Consider the following 16605-nt stretch of genomic DNA (forward strand, 5'->3'; position numbering starts at 1 on the left):
GTGGGCTACTCTACTTTATTGCAACCATATATCAGTTAGAGGTGAGCAAATTTGAACCAAGAAATCAACGAAACCGAAGCAAAACCGATGATTTGTGTTTGAATTTTTTAAAAGGACTTTTATGAGATTAACCTAAAAAAACATAAATAATGATTATGGATGAATATTGATTCTCTCTCCAAACTTTTTTTTTTTTTTTAAATGTGAACAAAACAACCTCTATTATCATTTAAATTAACATTTTTTGTGCTAAGCCCACCAATATAACTCATGGATAGGAACCTAAAGTGATTTAGAACTCGTTGATTCAAAGTTAAATGAGTTTTGTTTACTTATGAATTTCAATATCCTCACATATATCTATATCCATTTGTTCCTCCTTAAACCATGTTAAACGGAGTTCTTTTCAATTATGAGTATGATAAGGGTATTTATGTCTTTTTCACCGATACAAGATTAAAAAAGTGTTCTTTTCCCACCTTCTTCCACTTTTTGGGTGGGACAAACACATAACCTCTTAAATTACATTAGTAAAAACTTTGATTATCACTATACCAATATAACATTTGTAATCATATCAAATATATTAAATTTTCATAAGAAGCTACAAAAGAGTCTGTAAAAATCTGTCTGGGATCAATTCAAACAAACCAACCCGTTTGACCTTTACAAAATTTTGTCAATTCAATACTTTCATAAATAACTTTTGTTATAACTTAAAATCGAAATCTGAAATACTTTCTAGTTTCAGACCAAACTTTGATAATCCAAACATGTCATTCAATTTCATATTTGCATCAGAAAATTGCCTAGAAGAAATACAAGAGAAAAGTCTCACGCTAACTTTCTTCATTCAAAAGCCCATATCCAGAAGAAACCATATGACATAAACACTCACTCCCCATTGGCAACAACATTCACATCTTCAGCTTCAGTTTCCTCTGCTTTTCCATTCTCCATTGGAGACTCTTCTGTTTTAGTCTTTTTAGCTTCCTTTGACTTTGATGTGTCTGACTTCCTTTTTGCATTCTTCTGCTTGAATTCTGCAAGTATGAACAACAACTTGTTAATGTAACAATCACAGAAAAATCAAGCTCAATACAGATCCATGGCTTCATGTTAGTTTAGAATAAGAGCACACATATACTTTCAGGTTTAGGAATGTTTTCAACCTTCAAGGGAGGTTCTTAGAGATGCAATGAACTCTGGAAACTCTATCTCTTCAAGAGCCTTGAATACATCTTCAGCACTGATTGTTTGCCTCTTAGATTCCTTGCATATGTCATTTGCCCTGCAAAAGATTACATTGGAACTGAATTAGGGCAACATCAACCTTCGCAAATCAATGACTTTAGCATCAACCTTCTCGAATTCCGTTCAATATAACATCCATTCTTTCTGTTATATGATACTCTGAAAATGGGAAGTATCCCTCCTGCTATAACTATGCTGTAATTTCTATTAGCACAAATTAACCAGTGAAATGAGACTTAACTATATACTTATACGTATATAGCAAAAGAAGAAAAGGCCTTCAATGCTATAGCTTCAACATTAGATCTCAATCGACTTGCATCTTAAACGCTACAAGTGGAATTTGCTATATACCTTAGATCTACATGAAATGTAACACAATTACACAAAAGTAATGTTGGTGTTTGATTTGTTAAAAAATTATATAAATTGAGCAAGGGGAAGGAATCTATACTGACGTAGCGGAAAGGTAATGGATGAAAATCCGAGAGCTTTCGGAGAAGGCTAAGAGAGAATCCTTTAAGACTTGAATTTCACCACCGTCTTGAGACAATTGAGACAGTTTATCCTTTACTAGTCTCTTCACTATCGCCTTCGGCAGCTCCTCCGCATCTGCAACAACTTTCTCCACCACCGTTGCTGTCGTGGCCGTCGCCATAGTCGTGGCTATTCTTCTCAAATCTCAACCTCGATCTCAGTAATTTGCAATGTGTTTATCAATCTAGGGTTTCTTTCCCGCCATTGTCCGAGAAAGCTTTTATACGAAATTGGAACAATCTTTTCTTCAGGCCTTGTGGCTTGTAATTTCACTTATTAACATTTAAAATTATAATAGTTGATTTATAATATTGGAAATTGAGTAATCCAACTTTTTGTTGTTGTTGTTTTTTTTTAATATATTTTTTTTTTACTAAATGACCATTTGGTCCGGAATAAGGTGTTTTGGACCCGATTTAAGCTGGTTATTCTATAATTACCATTTAATCCGTTTCAAACTAGATTTCAACATTTCGTTGTTTTGAATTACCTTGCATCTCATTCTGAAAACCTCTACAACTGAAAATCTCTTCAAATAGTAGTGAAGAAATGCATTTTTATATGTAAGTTTCACATTTATATAGGTATTTCGAGCCTGCCTTATGTGTAGATAAAACAAAGTTAGGGCTTAGGGCCCCACTTTTAAAGGTGGCCACTTAAACCCAAGTTTTGATTACCTTGTCCATATTCTATTTGGTTGTTCCAAAAAAGAATCGAATTCCCTGCATGCCTTTCCTGGAATCGTTGTACTCCTAACGCCTCAAAGAAGTTCTATTCTTCTTATTGGACAAGCGACGATTACTGGTCTTCTTCTTCCTTCTCCATTATCGGCTTGAACACTCTTAAGTCTGAACCGCTGAAATACACTACATTATATTCTTCTTCTTCTTCCTTCTCTATTCTCGGCTTCTTCATTCTTCATTGAAGGTTATCACAGGCTCATAGTATCACTGAAACGGTAATATATTTGAAGTTTTTTCACTTTTCAGTTAATTTCTTTCCATTATATGTCATGTTGTCATTTGATTATCTAATTAGGGTTAATACTTAAAGCTGATTAGGGTTATTGGCTTTGGTTGGTGGAATTGAAATTTTTTTTCTTTTTTTTCGATCAAAATTAGGGGTGAGCAGTGGAATAGGGTACCCTCCTTCAGAACCGGAACCGCCTCGGAACTGTCAGTTCCTAAAGTTTTGGAATCGCCTTAACTGGTTCCGGTTTCGGTTCTTACTTTTTCGAAACCGCTACCTGCTGGGTACCCGTTGGAACCGGTTTGTGCATCTATGTGTGTGTGTGTGTATATATATATATATATGTGTGTGTGTGAGAGAGAGAGAGAGATGTTTTAAAATTCTAAAATTCTTAATGTTGGAAAGATTTAAAAAAGTTATAGGTGCCTACTGTTTCTTTTTCAAATATTAACATATCCCATTACACTAAATTCAACATTTTTATTTATTACACTATTGTGCGTAGGGGTATAAGTGAGTCGAGCTACTCGTGAGCTACTCGGAATCGACTCGTTAAAAGCTCAACTCGAGATCGAATTAAACGAGCCTGAGCCGAGCTCGAGCCTAAATATGATGCTCGTTTATTAAACGAGCTCGAGCCGAGCTTCAATTAATGGGCTTGCGAGCCTAAACGAGCTTAAACGGGCATATATATATATATATATATATATATATACACACACACACACATACATACATACATACATACACACACACACACACACACACACACATATATATATATATATATATATATATATATATATATATATATATATATAGAGAGAGAGAGAGAGAGAGATGCTCGATTAGGCTCGCGAGCCCACTAAATTGTTCATGAGCCGAGTTCGAGCTTCTTTTTACGGCTCGAATTGAGCTCGAGCTTCCTCAAATTAAACGAGCCGAACTCGACCTTGGTAAGGCTCGGGTTCGGCCCGGCTTGTTTACACCCCTAATTGTGCATAAGTTATAAAACTTTGTATATATTACATTAGCAATGCAATGTGCGAATTAACTATGTATTCCTATAATTCAATTGTGTTATTTTGGTCTTATAACAAATTTGTAGAAAACATTATCTTTGCTTTTTATGGCTTATGTCATCCATCTTTTACTAGATGATGCTCATCATTTATATAGCTATTAACAGAAAAAAAATAAAAAACAAATGTGATTAAGATGTACATAGTGAAGGTCTACAACAGAAAAACAACTATATAATGAAATGTTAATTACTCTTGTTTTTTATTAATTTGACACCAGGTACTTGGAACCGGAACCGGTTCCGGGGGGGGGGGGGGGGGGGGTCCAAAATCTTAGGAACCGATGTAACCGGTTCTGGTTCCGGTTCCAACATCCTAGGAACCACCGGTTTTGGTTCCAACAAATTTGGCTGAGTACCTGCCTATGCTCACCCCTAATCAAAATCATGTTTGTTTTAAAAATCCCGATTGAAGGCATGTCCAATCAAAATCGGTTCTGAGTTGTGTGACTATACAACATCTCTTGTTCTTTAGCAAATTCAAAGAAGAATGAATATTTCCTGATCTGATTTTTTATTCCATGGGTTAATACTTTTTAGATTTTTGTTTAGTCATTTATCTGATTTTTTGTTCCATTGTTCAATGATTACAATAGATTACATATTACAACCAGTGAATCAAGTTGGATTTGTTGGAACGAATTTGAGTTTTCAGTTTTTCAGATTTAAGCTTTTCATTAACTTTAGGACGGTTTAATCTTAATTCATATCTTCTATACTTATAGTAGTTGTCTTGGTGATTGTTCAATGTTATTATTAATCAAATAGTTAATAATCATGTCAAATAGGAAATACGAATTTCATTAAAGAAAGATAAAATGGTTATTTTGTCAATTGAAAAACATTTAGTAAATGAATTTGAGTATGAAAACTTCATTAAAGAATTTGCATCTAAAAAGTCTAAAAAAATTAACTTGATGTCTTAAATATATTCACAAAAAACATATACATAATAAAAAAAAAAGTTTTTAACTCGGTCATTTATAAACTTTTTAGTTTATTATTGCTGCTCCCAAGTTTGAATAAATGGTGAGGGTTTATAACATTAAGTATAGTAAATGTCAAAGGCCTTTGGCAAGGGGCCCTAAAATTTTTGTTCGCTTAGAACTCTCAAACTGGTTGAAACGACCTTGTAGGTATTATAGAGTTTTCTGTGAATTTTAATTGTGTTAAGGAAATTATAAGATTACATGGACTTATACATTTATACTACATCATACATCATTATCAAAAACTGTAATTTTCACTAGTCCGAATGTGCCCGATATTTGAAAATCATGTCCGGAATCTGAAAATCATGTCCAAAATATAATGAACCGGGTTCGGAATTTTGTTCCGGATTGCCGTTCCGAATTTTTTTTATCCGGAATTCCGCTCGGGAACATACATACAAAAATCCCTAATTAATAATTCTTTTGATTGTATCACGATAGAACATATGAAGCGGTTGTTACTACAACCTACAAACCTAAACTTGGGCATGAAATCATGGCGCGCTTACAAAACCAACCAATTTGTGGGCTGATGTTTAGGCAATCGTGTTTTGGTGATTACGTGAACATGCTGATGGGTGTTGAATGTCACCCTTTACTATGTCACTACCTTATATGCAAGGAAGTTACTACTTTTGATCCAATTGACCTAGAAGAGCTTCTATTTCTGGTTAGCGACTATCAGGTTTGCTTTGACAGGAAAGCATTCTGTTTGGTCATCGGCTTGCGGTTCGGGGATTATTTCCATCCCAGTTCTAGTTTTGCAGAATTCAGAAAACGTATGTTTCCATTTGTGCCGATTTCACGTTCGGTAAGTATGGTTGACCTTATGCACGTGTTTAATAACTTACTTAATCAATTAAGCAATAAAGACGTGGTGTGAGTCTCGTTGATGTATATGCTAGAGGAAGGATTTTTGGGGAAATACCCGCAACATCCAGTTAGTAATGAACGTATGAAACTTGTCTCTAATTTACAAGAGTTTAACAGGTATACAATTTTTACCCACATTATATCAAAGTGATACTTATTAGGGAAATTGAGTAAACTCACCCTTATTAAGTGTAATTTTTTGACATAGGTACCCATGGGGTAGATTGATATGGGATTTCACTTACAAACAGATGCGTATTGTGTTTGATGAGATTGAGGACCATTTGAACCCAAATACGACAAGAGTCGACAGTAGACACACATATACTCTACAAGAATTTATTGCTTTGGGCCTTTTGGGCCATCTAAGGTCAACTGTTGGACTAAGAGAATTATTGGGCTTAGGATAAGGCCCATATGGGGGGTTGGGCCTAATTTGGAAATTTGGGCCATTAGTGCACCTTTGTGGAACTTTCAGATTTTGGCCTTTTTAGGCCTTAATTATGGTTTAATTTGGGCTAGGGGTAAAATGGGTATTTTACCCCAAGTATTGATTATGGATCATAGTTTGGGACCCAATTGCTAACTAGGTGTTATTTTGGTATTGATAATGTGTAGGAGTCGTTAGGGCAACAATTATGGATTTCTTTCAGTGAGCTCTACATTTGAGGTGAGTTTTCCTCACCGGGTTTAGTAGGTATAAGGCACCAAGGCTGACCCTTGTTGATTATGTTGATATACTAGTTGTCTGTCTGATACTTGTATGTTCTTGTATTTGTATGCTCATTGGGCGGGGCCCGTATTGCGATTGTGGGCGGGGTTCATATCTTATTGGGCGGAGCCCGTTATGCGAGTGTGGACGGGGCCCATATCTTATTGGGCGGGGACCGTTATGCAATTATGGGTGGGGACCGTATCTCTTTGGGTGGGGCCCATATGTGATATGTTGGTATGTGGTATCGTGGGGAACTCACTAAGCTTTGTGCTTACATTTTGTGGTTTATGGTTTCAGGTACTTCCGGTTCGAAGGGGAAGGGCTCAACTTGATCGCAACGCACACACCTATGTTTTTTCCGCAAATTATGATTTTGGGAGTTACTCTGATAATTGTTTTAATTTGGAATACCTTAATGTTTGGATGAATGTAAATGGATGTTTGAGTTTATATATTAAAAATGAAAATTTTACCCTTGGCTTTCGGGATTAGGGATGTCAAAAACCCCCGTGGGACCCCAATCCCGTACGGGACTAAATTTAAAAAAAAAAACCGGGAGCGGGGGCAAAATTGAACCCCGCTTATTTTCGGGACCGGGGTCGGGAGTTCGTATTTCCGTCCCGTACTCCCGCGGGGTCCTGGTTGTACATTTATGTAAAAAATATATATTTAATATAAAATACATATACAAAATAGATTTTCTAATTTTAAGTGTATGTTAGGTATCATTTTCCCGTTTCCAATTAATAGATATTGAAGAGGTAGTGAATTGATCATATATTTTTGGATATGTAAGTATTTTATATTTGTAATATTGGATTTGTCATATTTTATATTTTTAAGATTGATGGAATTGTCGTTTTGTAATGTTGAATTCGTAATGTTAGATTTTTTATTTTTTTTAGTTTCTAAAAGATTATGTTTTAAACTTTTAAAGTTATTAAAAATAAGTTTTTTAGCCTAACACAAAGTAGTTGTTTAGCAAAAAAAAAAAACGAATTTTAAACGGGGGAACCGGGGGAACGGGGGCGGGACCGGGGGTGATGGAGGTAACCGGGGGCGGGACTGGGGGCTATGTAAACGGGGGAGCCGGGGGTGGGACCGGGAGTGGGGGCAACAATTGATTTCGGGGGTGGGAGCGGGGGCAGCTATTCCCGCTCCCGTTTGGTCCCGTTGACATCCCTATTCGGGATGTTACATAAACATAACTATAAGCACAAAGCTTAGTAAGCTTCCCCAGAATACCATATACAATATGCACATAAATATAATAGCACGTGGCTGTGTCGGGTCCATATCAACCCCATGTAATAGAAAGTAGCTGTGTTGGGTTCGTATCAACTGCGAGTCCATAATGACTCTGAGTCCAGTTTGGCTCCATGTATATATCATACAATCATATTAATAATAGTCATATAATCACATACATCCTACACATACGAATCAATGGGCCGATATTGGTGTCTTCGACCCACTAGTGTAGTGAGAAGACTCACCTTACAAAAAAATGCTCTACTATTACTGCTGTTATTGATAGAGTACCGCTACTACGCAACAACTAATCAGTCAAACCCAATAAACCTTAAGCTCTTCCTCTAAAATTGGTGATTGCCCAAAAGTCAACTCAAGTCAACGGTCAATGATCAAAGTTAATGGTTAATGTTGACTTTAGTCAACCACCACGTCATGGCCACCTATGGCCATGTTGTGGCCCTCTAGTAACAACTAGTCGTGATTTTCCCCATCGCCACGCCGAGGCGACTTGTGCCAAGCCATGGGCACTGGGTTTTCTGCATCTTAATGGATTAAGCTATTTTCTTTGATCCCTAAGGCTCAAAATTTCAGATCTGGTCTGAAACAAAGTCTTGAAGGATAAATTTCCAACTTTACCCGATAAGACCATCCAAAAGGTCAAAACCTCAAGCCTAGATTCAAAGGGGCTAAATATGACATGACTTTCCCCATTAAGCACTTATACCAAAAACTCCATAACTCATTTACTCCAAAACATATTCTAATACCTAATCCAACATAAAAGTTGGTGCTTTATATACATGCATGTCCAATGCATGTCTTGAAGCCATAATGAGACAAAAAGAAGGTTTTTCCATGGAAATCCCATGCGTGGTTCAAAACTCCACAAGAATCCATATCCATCCCAATAACTGTGTCAAATGTCCCAAGACCCATAATGTTGCAAACTTTATGAGATCTTAACACTCTAACCCACAAGAACATGAAGATGTAGGGACAAAAACATAAGATGTAGCAACCTAACATGATAAAAATTGAGTCTTGGACACTTATAAAGACCTAGAAGATTGCTAACACCAATCATGAGGACTAGCTTGCCGAGTCTTAGCTCATTTCTTCTTCTTTCTTCCTTCCAAGGCTTCAAGAACACCAACAAAGGCTCAAAATGAGAGAGAGAGAGAGAGAGGGTTTTTGGGTTTCACAGATCTGATGGAGGCTAAGTGTGAGCAAACCCTAGCCCCTCAATCCTTTAAATAGGGAGCGAAACCCGAAAAATAGGATTTCTCACTTGCCAACTGCCACGCCGTGGCCTATACTGCCATGTCGTGGCGGCTTAAATGAAACACGTGGGCAAATATTGACTTGCCATGTCATGGTTCCTCCCCGCCACATCGTGGCAATCCTATAAAATGCTAACATTTGAAAAATGTAAAGTACCTATGGATCTAAATGTTACACATAAACCATGATTGAGGTACGGCAGTAGAAAACTAATTACTAGAGGCTTATAGAAGGACGATGTAACATCCCTTTAAGGCATGTACCACAATATTTTCTACTTTTAGCCACCCGACATGAAAACTTCTCAAGAGGTCTACCCATCCTAAAAATTACTCTAAGATAATCTCACTTATGTGCATAGTTTTTATGAGATTTACTACCATCACGATTTTAAAAACTATTTTATATGGAATGTATCCACCTGTGACAACCCGAAAATTTTGGATCAAGCAAGGTCTAAATTGTAACCATGTGCAAGTGAATTCACAACGTAGTTTGTTGCAATAAGACTTTGAAAACCAAGAGGGCTTTGTTCGGATCAGTGTATATATAGGAATATATACATTGAAGATCATATTCATAAGAAATCTTTACGATTCAACAAGTGATAGCATGGCAAGACAAGTCAAATGGTGGGAACACAAATCATGAAATTAAAACATTATTGTACTGTTTAAGCCTAGTACCCCACAAAGAATGGGATTTCTATCCACTTAAGGCTGAAATCACCCTCCCATGAAGCATCAAGACTGAAATCATCTTAACTACAAACTACTAGGATCAAAAACCCTTTAATGGGTGATACCTAGGCTGAAAACTCCAAGCATAAGCCCACTAAGGACGAAAACAACAATTTTTGGGGAGTTTAGGACCGAAATCACATGGGGAAACAATGTGATTTCGGTCTAGGGAAGCAGATAAGAAGTGTTGACTTATTGATTAGATGCTTATCCTATTTTCCCATGGAATTTTATACTCAACGTGTATCCATGTATTACTACATAGTTAACCAAGTATACATCACATCATTTTCCCTTCCTTATCTTTGGACAAAGTCATACCCGACACCCCACAATTTCTCCATTTTCACTTGCTATTAACTTCCTTTTCCTCTCAAGTATTCATTTTCATGTTTCAAAGGATTTTAAGCTCTAAGTTCATCCTTAGATTTTTGGTAAGTATTTTCATAATACCCTATTGCTTATGTACAATTTTATGTTGGTTTCATCCTCTTTACACACATTATTATGTGTTAAAATCTTAGGATAACATTCTTGCCAAGAAAGTTCAACCACCCTATTCAAGTGTTAGGCTTGGAAATCTTCACACAATTTTCTCAAATAACCCACAAAATCACTCAAGGTGAGTTCATACCCCCACATTTTCAAGCTTTTTCACGTTTTTTTAGGGGAGGGGGGGGGAGAGATACAAGTAAAACTTTGTTTATCACACAAATATTTACATGTTTTCATATTTATATTAAAGATAAGATATTATTTGCATAATATATGGTTAATACTAGTTTTGTATAATTATTTGTGATATATATATATATATATATATATATATATATATATACATATATATACATATATATATATATATATATATATATATATATATATATATATATATATATATATTGTAACACCCTGTTCTTTAAGTGTTTAATTATGAGTCCCTGAGATTTAAGAGGGAGGTTAATTCTGGTCCTTTTACGAGAAATGAGTTTCATCCGAGAAGGTTTCGGGCTGGTGTATGTGTTAGAAGCACTGAGCTTCTCGTCATCCCGTATGAATGTAAAGTTATTTGGGAGCGGGTTTAGATTAGAGGAGTTGCGGTGTTTTGAAGTTGATCATCATTTATAGCTCGTTGTGGTATAAGTGGAAAAAGGGTCCCATGTATGCATGGCATGTATGCAATTATTGGTGAAGTCTGGCTGGGTACGCCCAGCGTAAAGGGGCAAGAAGTTGCGGGTGGCCGGGTGAGTACGCCCAGCGTACCAGGGAGGTATGCCCAACGTACTCTCGGAAACCCCAAACCCTAATTTAGGGTCAGCCACTATAAAAGGAATATGTTGGTTTGCCCCTTAGCCTCCTTATGCTCATCTTCAACCTCAGAGAAACCCTAGATCTCGTGTTCTCTCCATTATTGGGTGTGTTTGACCTTGGAAAGCTCTTTTTGGCAAAAGAAAGGCTTGAAGGAGCAAAGAGAAGTTGTCAAAGAAGAAGAAGAACGTGTGGAGCTTTTAGATTTGAAGAGATACCATCCTTTGGAGCTTGTTTGAGGTATAAAGCTTCTTGCTTGACCTTCATATTGTGTAGATCTATGCATTTTGAAGCTTTGTCACCATTCTTGTCCCAAAAGTCCTCACCTTGTTGCATGTATCGAATTGGTCAAGATTATTTGTCCTTTCAAACCTTTGGAGAGGTCTTGAGTGAGAAAAATGAGGTCCCAAGGGCTGTAGTTGTTCCATGTGGGAAATATATAGGTCTTAATGGATTAAGACCTTGGATTAAGAGCTTATGGACATCCCAAGTGATAAAGTCTGAGACTTTATAAATTCTAATCATATTTGGCCTAGGGATATGAAGTTTGGGCTTAAGAGCTTATGTCATTAAGAGGTTAGAAGGACTTAATGAACCTCACAATTACGCCCCGCGTAACCCCTGAGTACGCCCCGCGTAGCGGGCCAATGCCCAGTTTCCTTGTGTGATCATTGAGGTACGCCCAGCGTACCAAGGAGGGTACGCCTAACGTACTCCTCCTGTTGGACTTTCATTTTGGGCTTTGAGTTTGGGCCGTTGGTGGACAGTTGGTTATTTGGGCCAAGTCTGGGAATTTATGGATAGAGTATTTTGGGCCCAATTATTGTTATGGATATTGGGTCTATGCCCATTTAGTGAAGTGGGCCCAATTTGGTAAATTGGGCCAATGTTGGACTTTGTATGAGATTTAGACTTTGGTCTTTGCCCGATAAGTGGAATCATGATTGACCTAATGTTTATTTTGTTATGATGGTTAGTTTGGGATTTGCGGTGAGTTGGTGATTCGAGAGTCTGCTTCTTCAGTTCAGAGTATCGGCATTCGCGAGGTGAGTTATCCTCACTATATCGACAGGGTCTAAGGCACCAAGGCCGACCCTTTATTGGATTGAGATTCGGATATTGTTATTATGTTGTTGCTTTGATATGTCTGCATCCTGGTATTTAGGATGGTATATGCTAGAGACCTGGTTAAGGTCGGTTTCACGATATGTAGAGTGATGTTATGCTAGTGACCGGTTAGGTCGGTATCCTGGTTAGGGTAATGATATGTTATGTGATCTGCTTGATCGACTTGTTGTTTATGAACTGTTATATGATTATATGTTATGTGAACATGGTTGTTTGGAATGGAGTTGGGTTGAGGCGGGTCCTGCTTTGTGCTGTAGGCCAAGATACCCAGGGCGGACCGGTTGTTCCGAAGGCCCAGCGAGCGGTCTGGATAGGCTGTAGGCCCCACGAGGGCGGACCAGATGTGTCGAGGCTCGAAGAGTGGACCAGGCCGACTAAAGGCCCGATGCGAGCGGACCAGTCATACTGTAGACTCAGAGAGTGGACCAGGTAGGTTGAAGGCCCGGTGCGGGCGGACCAACCACACTGCAGACTCGAAGGACACGACTAGACACGGAGGGTGGACTGAAGGCCGATACGGCGGCCCAATTACACAGTAGACCCGATATGCATGGTTGTTATATGTTCTATTATGTTATGTATGTTATTTATGTTAAGGGTCGGAAGGCACTACGTCATGGGCCGGGAGGCAATATGTTTTGGACCGGAAGGTCGTAGCCTGGAAGGGCATATATGTGGTTGGTATTTTGGGGGTATCTCACTAAGCTTTCGAGCTTACAGTTGTGGTTTAAATGTTTTTCAGGTTCTTCAGGAGACCGTGGCAAGGCGAAGGCGTGAGCGTACCGTTCCTCGTGTTTATGTTTATGACATGGTTATGGGAATACTCTGATAATAAATGTATTGAAAACCTTTTTGTAATAACATTATTAAAATGGGTTGTTTTTGAAAAGTTTAAATCATGTTGAAATTTTTGATCGTTACAAGTTGGTATCAGAGCCTTGGTTTGAGTGAATTGGAGGAACATTTGTGTGAATCCAGTCTCAAATCAAGGAGAGTTTTCAAAAAGAGAATTTCAAATGGTTTTCAAATTAAGTAAAAAGAGGACGCGGAGGTACGATCAGCCGGAGCCAGTAAGTAACCCCAAGATAGCATACATGATATCTGTTTTCGAGATTTGATAGAACAACATGCTAGTACTAGGCTAGGGATCTTCAGGATTTCATGATAATGTTGCCTGTTTTATGATGCCTGCTAGCCTAGGGTTTCCCTCTGTATGAGATTTCCAGTGTTCCTCTAGGAGTGAGGATCGAGCGCTTGCTATGTATATTTGTCACTAGGGTGTTGTGGTAGTACTTCATACAAATATGGGTAGGTGTGGAAGGTAGTATGGGCCCGTACTACTAAAAGCACAGGACCCATACACGTATCAGGGAAACCATGACCTCTAGGGTTGGGTTGAGAGTTGGTTCCCGAGATAGTGGGAAGTGTCTGAGATTTTGTGGTTTATTTTTAGTATGGAGATTTCGAGGCATGCTGGGAGTGGATCCGGGTCAGGATCGGGTGCAGGAGAGGGAGTTCTGGGCGGGTCAGTACCGCCCGAGGTTATCGGTCAGATGAGCACGCGCGAGTTGGACGCGAGGATTCATGAGATCCTGCATGATGAGGTTGCTACATGTTCCGGGCCGAGCTGACGGAACTGTTTGGGTCGATCAAGACCGCCATGGTGGAGTATTTTGATGAGCGCTATGCGGCTCTCACTGAGACGGCTGCCGCCGCGGCTACAACGGCTGTAGTAGCGGCAGAGGGAGGAGCTAGTAGAGGTTTTTAGTATCGGGACTTCGATAATACGAAGCCTCCCACCTTTGATGGAGTTCAGGATCCGATCGTTGCTATAAGATGGTTATCAGACGTGGAGGGGTGTTTTTTCACGTGTTCATGCCCTGCTGATCAGAGGGTGAGGTGTGCTTTGAACCTGTTAAGGCTTGGGGCAAAGGATTGGTGGAGATTGACCACGGGGTCATACTCGGATGCGCAGAGGGCTGCGGTTTCAGGGGATCAGTTCAGAGAGATGTTCAACACTCGTTATGTTCCGCAGGTCGAGAGGGAGAGGTTGGCTCAGGAGTTCCTTGAGCTGAAGCAGGATTCGGAGTCGGTGACGGAGATTACCAGGATGTTTACTGAGAGGGCGATGTTTTGCCCTGAGTTCGCTTCGGAGCAGGCTCAGATGTCCCGATATCTGAGTATGCTGAAGAGAGATATCAGACAGTTTGTGTCCGCGCAGAGGTGCGAGACTTTGTTGGAGTTACAGGAGGCCGCCAGGCGGCATGAGTTAGAGATTGAGTTGTAGTTGCGTGAGCTGAGGCAAGCTCCGGTGCAGTCGCAACCGGCGACGAAATGGTCTAAGACCATTGATTCTAGGATGGGAGATCAGGGCAACCACGTTTGTGGAAAGTGTGGGAGGGGTCACACCGGAGTTTTTCGGTCCGGTGGTGCATGCCGCAAGTGCAGAAAGGAGGGGCACTATGCGAGGGATTGTCGGCAGTCGGTGCCGGTTCGGGATTTGAGGATTTGTTATCATTGTCATCAGGTTGGACAGTTGAGGGTCAACTGCCCACAACTTGTTGCAGGACCGGTGCAGGCTCCAGCACCGACCACTTTGAGGATGACAGGTGGAGGTCAGGGTGGAGCGGAGCCCCCAAGGGCTCAGTGCCGTGCTTTTCATATTTCAGCAGAGGAGGTCAGAGCAGTACCGGATGCAGCTGCGGGTATGTTCATTTCTTGATATCTTGTTATCTTGTGATTATTGTGGTGTATTATTATCTGCTGGTCTTGTTGTGTTGGTTTTTTTATTTTTTATTTTTTATTTTGGTATCCGTTGTTCCTTGAGGGTTGGTTTGGTTATGGGTTAGTGTTTTGGGTTGTTGCTGGTTATCATTCATGAGGGTTATTAGTGGATACGGCGTTGGTTTGAATGTCGGGTAACATCTGCAGTCTGAGGAGTGGATAGTTGAAGATTGAGTTCCTTTCGAGCGGGATGATCAGTGTGGAAATGTGTTTTGCGAGGGTTGCTAGTGCTAGTGGGAATCAGTCCGCGTGTAAGTGTTGGGTTTTGTGCAAGGTTATTTTGGGAGGTCGGTGATAGCGACCGGTGATTGATATTCAGTGCCCTAAGTGGGGGAGAATTGGAAATTCTCCGGATGGTCGATAGGCTTGAGAGATTGCTTAGCTGCTTGGGATTCAGAGGTATTTCTGTCAGCCGAGAGCAGGCTGGTATGGGTGAGTAGCAGGCGTGCGGGGCGGGATTCAGACCTATGGCATTGATTGTGGAGGGCCTGGGATCAGGCTGGGATCGAGTATGTATGATGGAGATATAGTTCGGAACCCCTAGAGGGATAGAACAATATGCATGGGAGGATTTCCCGGAGAGATAACTCGGAATGATGGATGATAGTTGAGCGGTCCGGATAGACTGAAGGCCGGTAGGCGTACCAGTCAGGCCGAAGGCTCGGGGGACGATCCAGCCAGACTGAAGGCCGTGGAGGGCGGCCCAGATTGGCTGAAGGTTTTGAGAGTGGTCCGGATGGACTGAAGACCTGGTAAGGTGGTCCAGTCATGCTGAAGACTCTGCAAGTATTATTGGATCGGTTCGAGGAAATGGGTTGGGTATGTTGTGATGTGTTAGCATTAGAAGGTCTGGCCCCGGGTATTGATTGTGATTAGTGGAGATGGTGCATGGACTCGAGAGTCCTTGCGAGCAGGTTCAGGACATGTGTATTGCATGGATAGTGGTCATGCTAAGGGAATGTAAATCCACGGAAGTGGAAGTAGCAGCGCAGGGTTATGATGGGAGTGGTCCAATTATGGTCATTGAGCAGCGAGATTACGACAGTGGTATGGGAGCACATCCGGGTTGGATGTTTGTTGAGGCTCGGCAGGAATGCATGGATGGAATTTCGGAATTCCAGGTAGATTTGTTTATGTGGTGAAAATGCATCCGGAAGGATGTTTGGAAGTGTCAACAGTGTATCGGGGTTTTCCTAAACCGAGGACACTAGAGCCAGTTTGTTGCGGTTATGAGGTTGCGGTGGAGAACTCGTGGGAGCTGCTCTAGGGCTGAAGCTTGTGTCATCCTGTTAGCAAGAAAGATAAAGTTGGGTTTCGGATTTTGATGGTTGAGTCTTGGTTAGCCTGGTTCGGTGAATGCCAGGCGATGCATTGCAGGGATAGTTTCAGAGTAGAGTTGTCGCAGGCTTCGAGGACGAAGCCTAATTTAAGTGGGGGAGACTTGTAATACCCCATTCTTTAAGTGTTTAATTATGAGTCCCTGAGATTTAAGAGGGAGGTTAATTCTAGTCCTTTCACGAGAAATGAGTTTCATCCGAGAAGGTTTCGGGCTGGTGTATGTGTTAGAAGCATTGGGCTTCTCGTCACCCCGTATGAATGTAAAGTTATTTGGGAGCGGGTTTAGATTAGAGGAGTTGCGGTGTTTTGAAGTTGATCATTATTTATAGCTTGTTGTGGTATAAGTGGAAA

General features: G+C 40.1%; 1 protein-coding gene across 1 annotated transcript; it reads right to left on the reverse strand.

Moving 5' to 3' along the window:
• Positions 1 to 560: 560 nt before the first annotated feature.
• On the reverse strand, positions 561 to 2053 carry NF-YB11 (nuclear factor Y, subunit B11). The gene is made up of 3 exons (XM_078980014.1): positions 1713 to 2053; positions 1173 to 1291; positions 561 to 1043 (listed from the first exon to the last, which is right to left on the reverse strand). The coding sequence occupies exons 1-3, from the start codon at positions 1910 to 1912 to the stop codon at positions 895 to 897; spliced, it is 468 nt and encodes a 155-aa protein (XP_078836140.1). The 5' UTR covers positions 1913 to 2053; the 3' UTR covers positions 561 to 894.
• Positions 2054 to 16605: the final 14552 nt, after the last annotated feature.

The sequence above is a fragment of the Lactuca saligna genome, chromosome 2 (genome assembly GCF_052625555.1).
Source record: "Lactuca saligna cultivar CGN05327 chromosome 2, ASM5262555v1, whole genome shotgun sequence".
Taxonomy (NCBI): domain Eukaryota; kingdom Viridiplantae; phylum Streptophyta; class Magnoliopsida; order Asterales; family Asteraceae; genus Lactuca; species Lactuca saligna.

Bases quoted from the DNA above. Each gene is read 5' to 3' on its own strand.
- NF-YB11 (XM_078980014.1), bottom strand. From the start codon at position 1,912: ATGGCGACGGCCACGACAGCAACGGTGGTGGAGAAAGTTGTTGCAGAT. The intron at 1,292-1,712 runs GTCAGTATAGAT...AATCTTTTGCAG, and splicing joins ATCCATTACCTTTCCGCTAC to GGCAAATGACATATGCAAGG. The intron at 1,044-1,172 runs GTTGAAAACATT...TCATACTTGCAG, and splicing joins TCTAAGAACCTCCCTTGAAG to AATTCAAGCAGAAGAATGCA.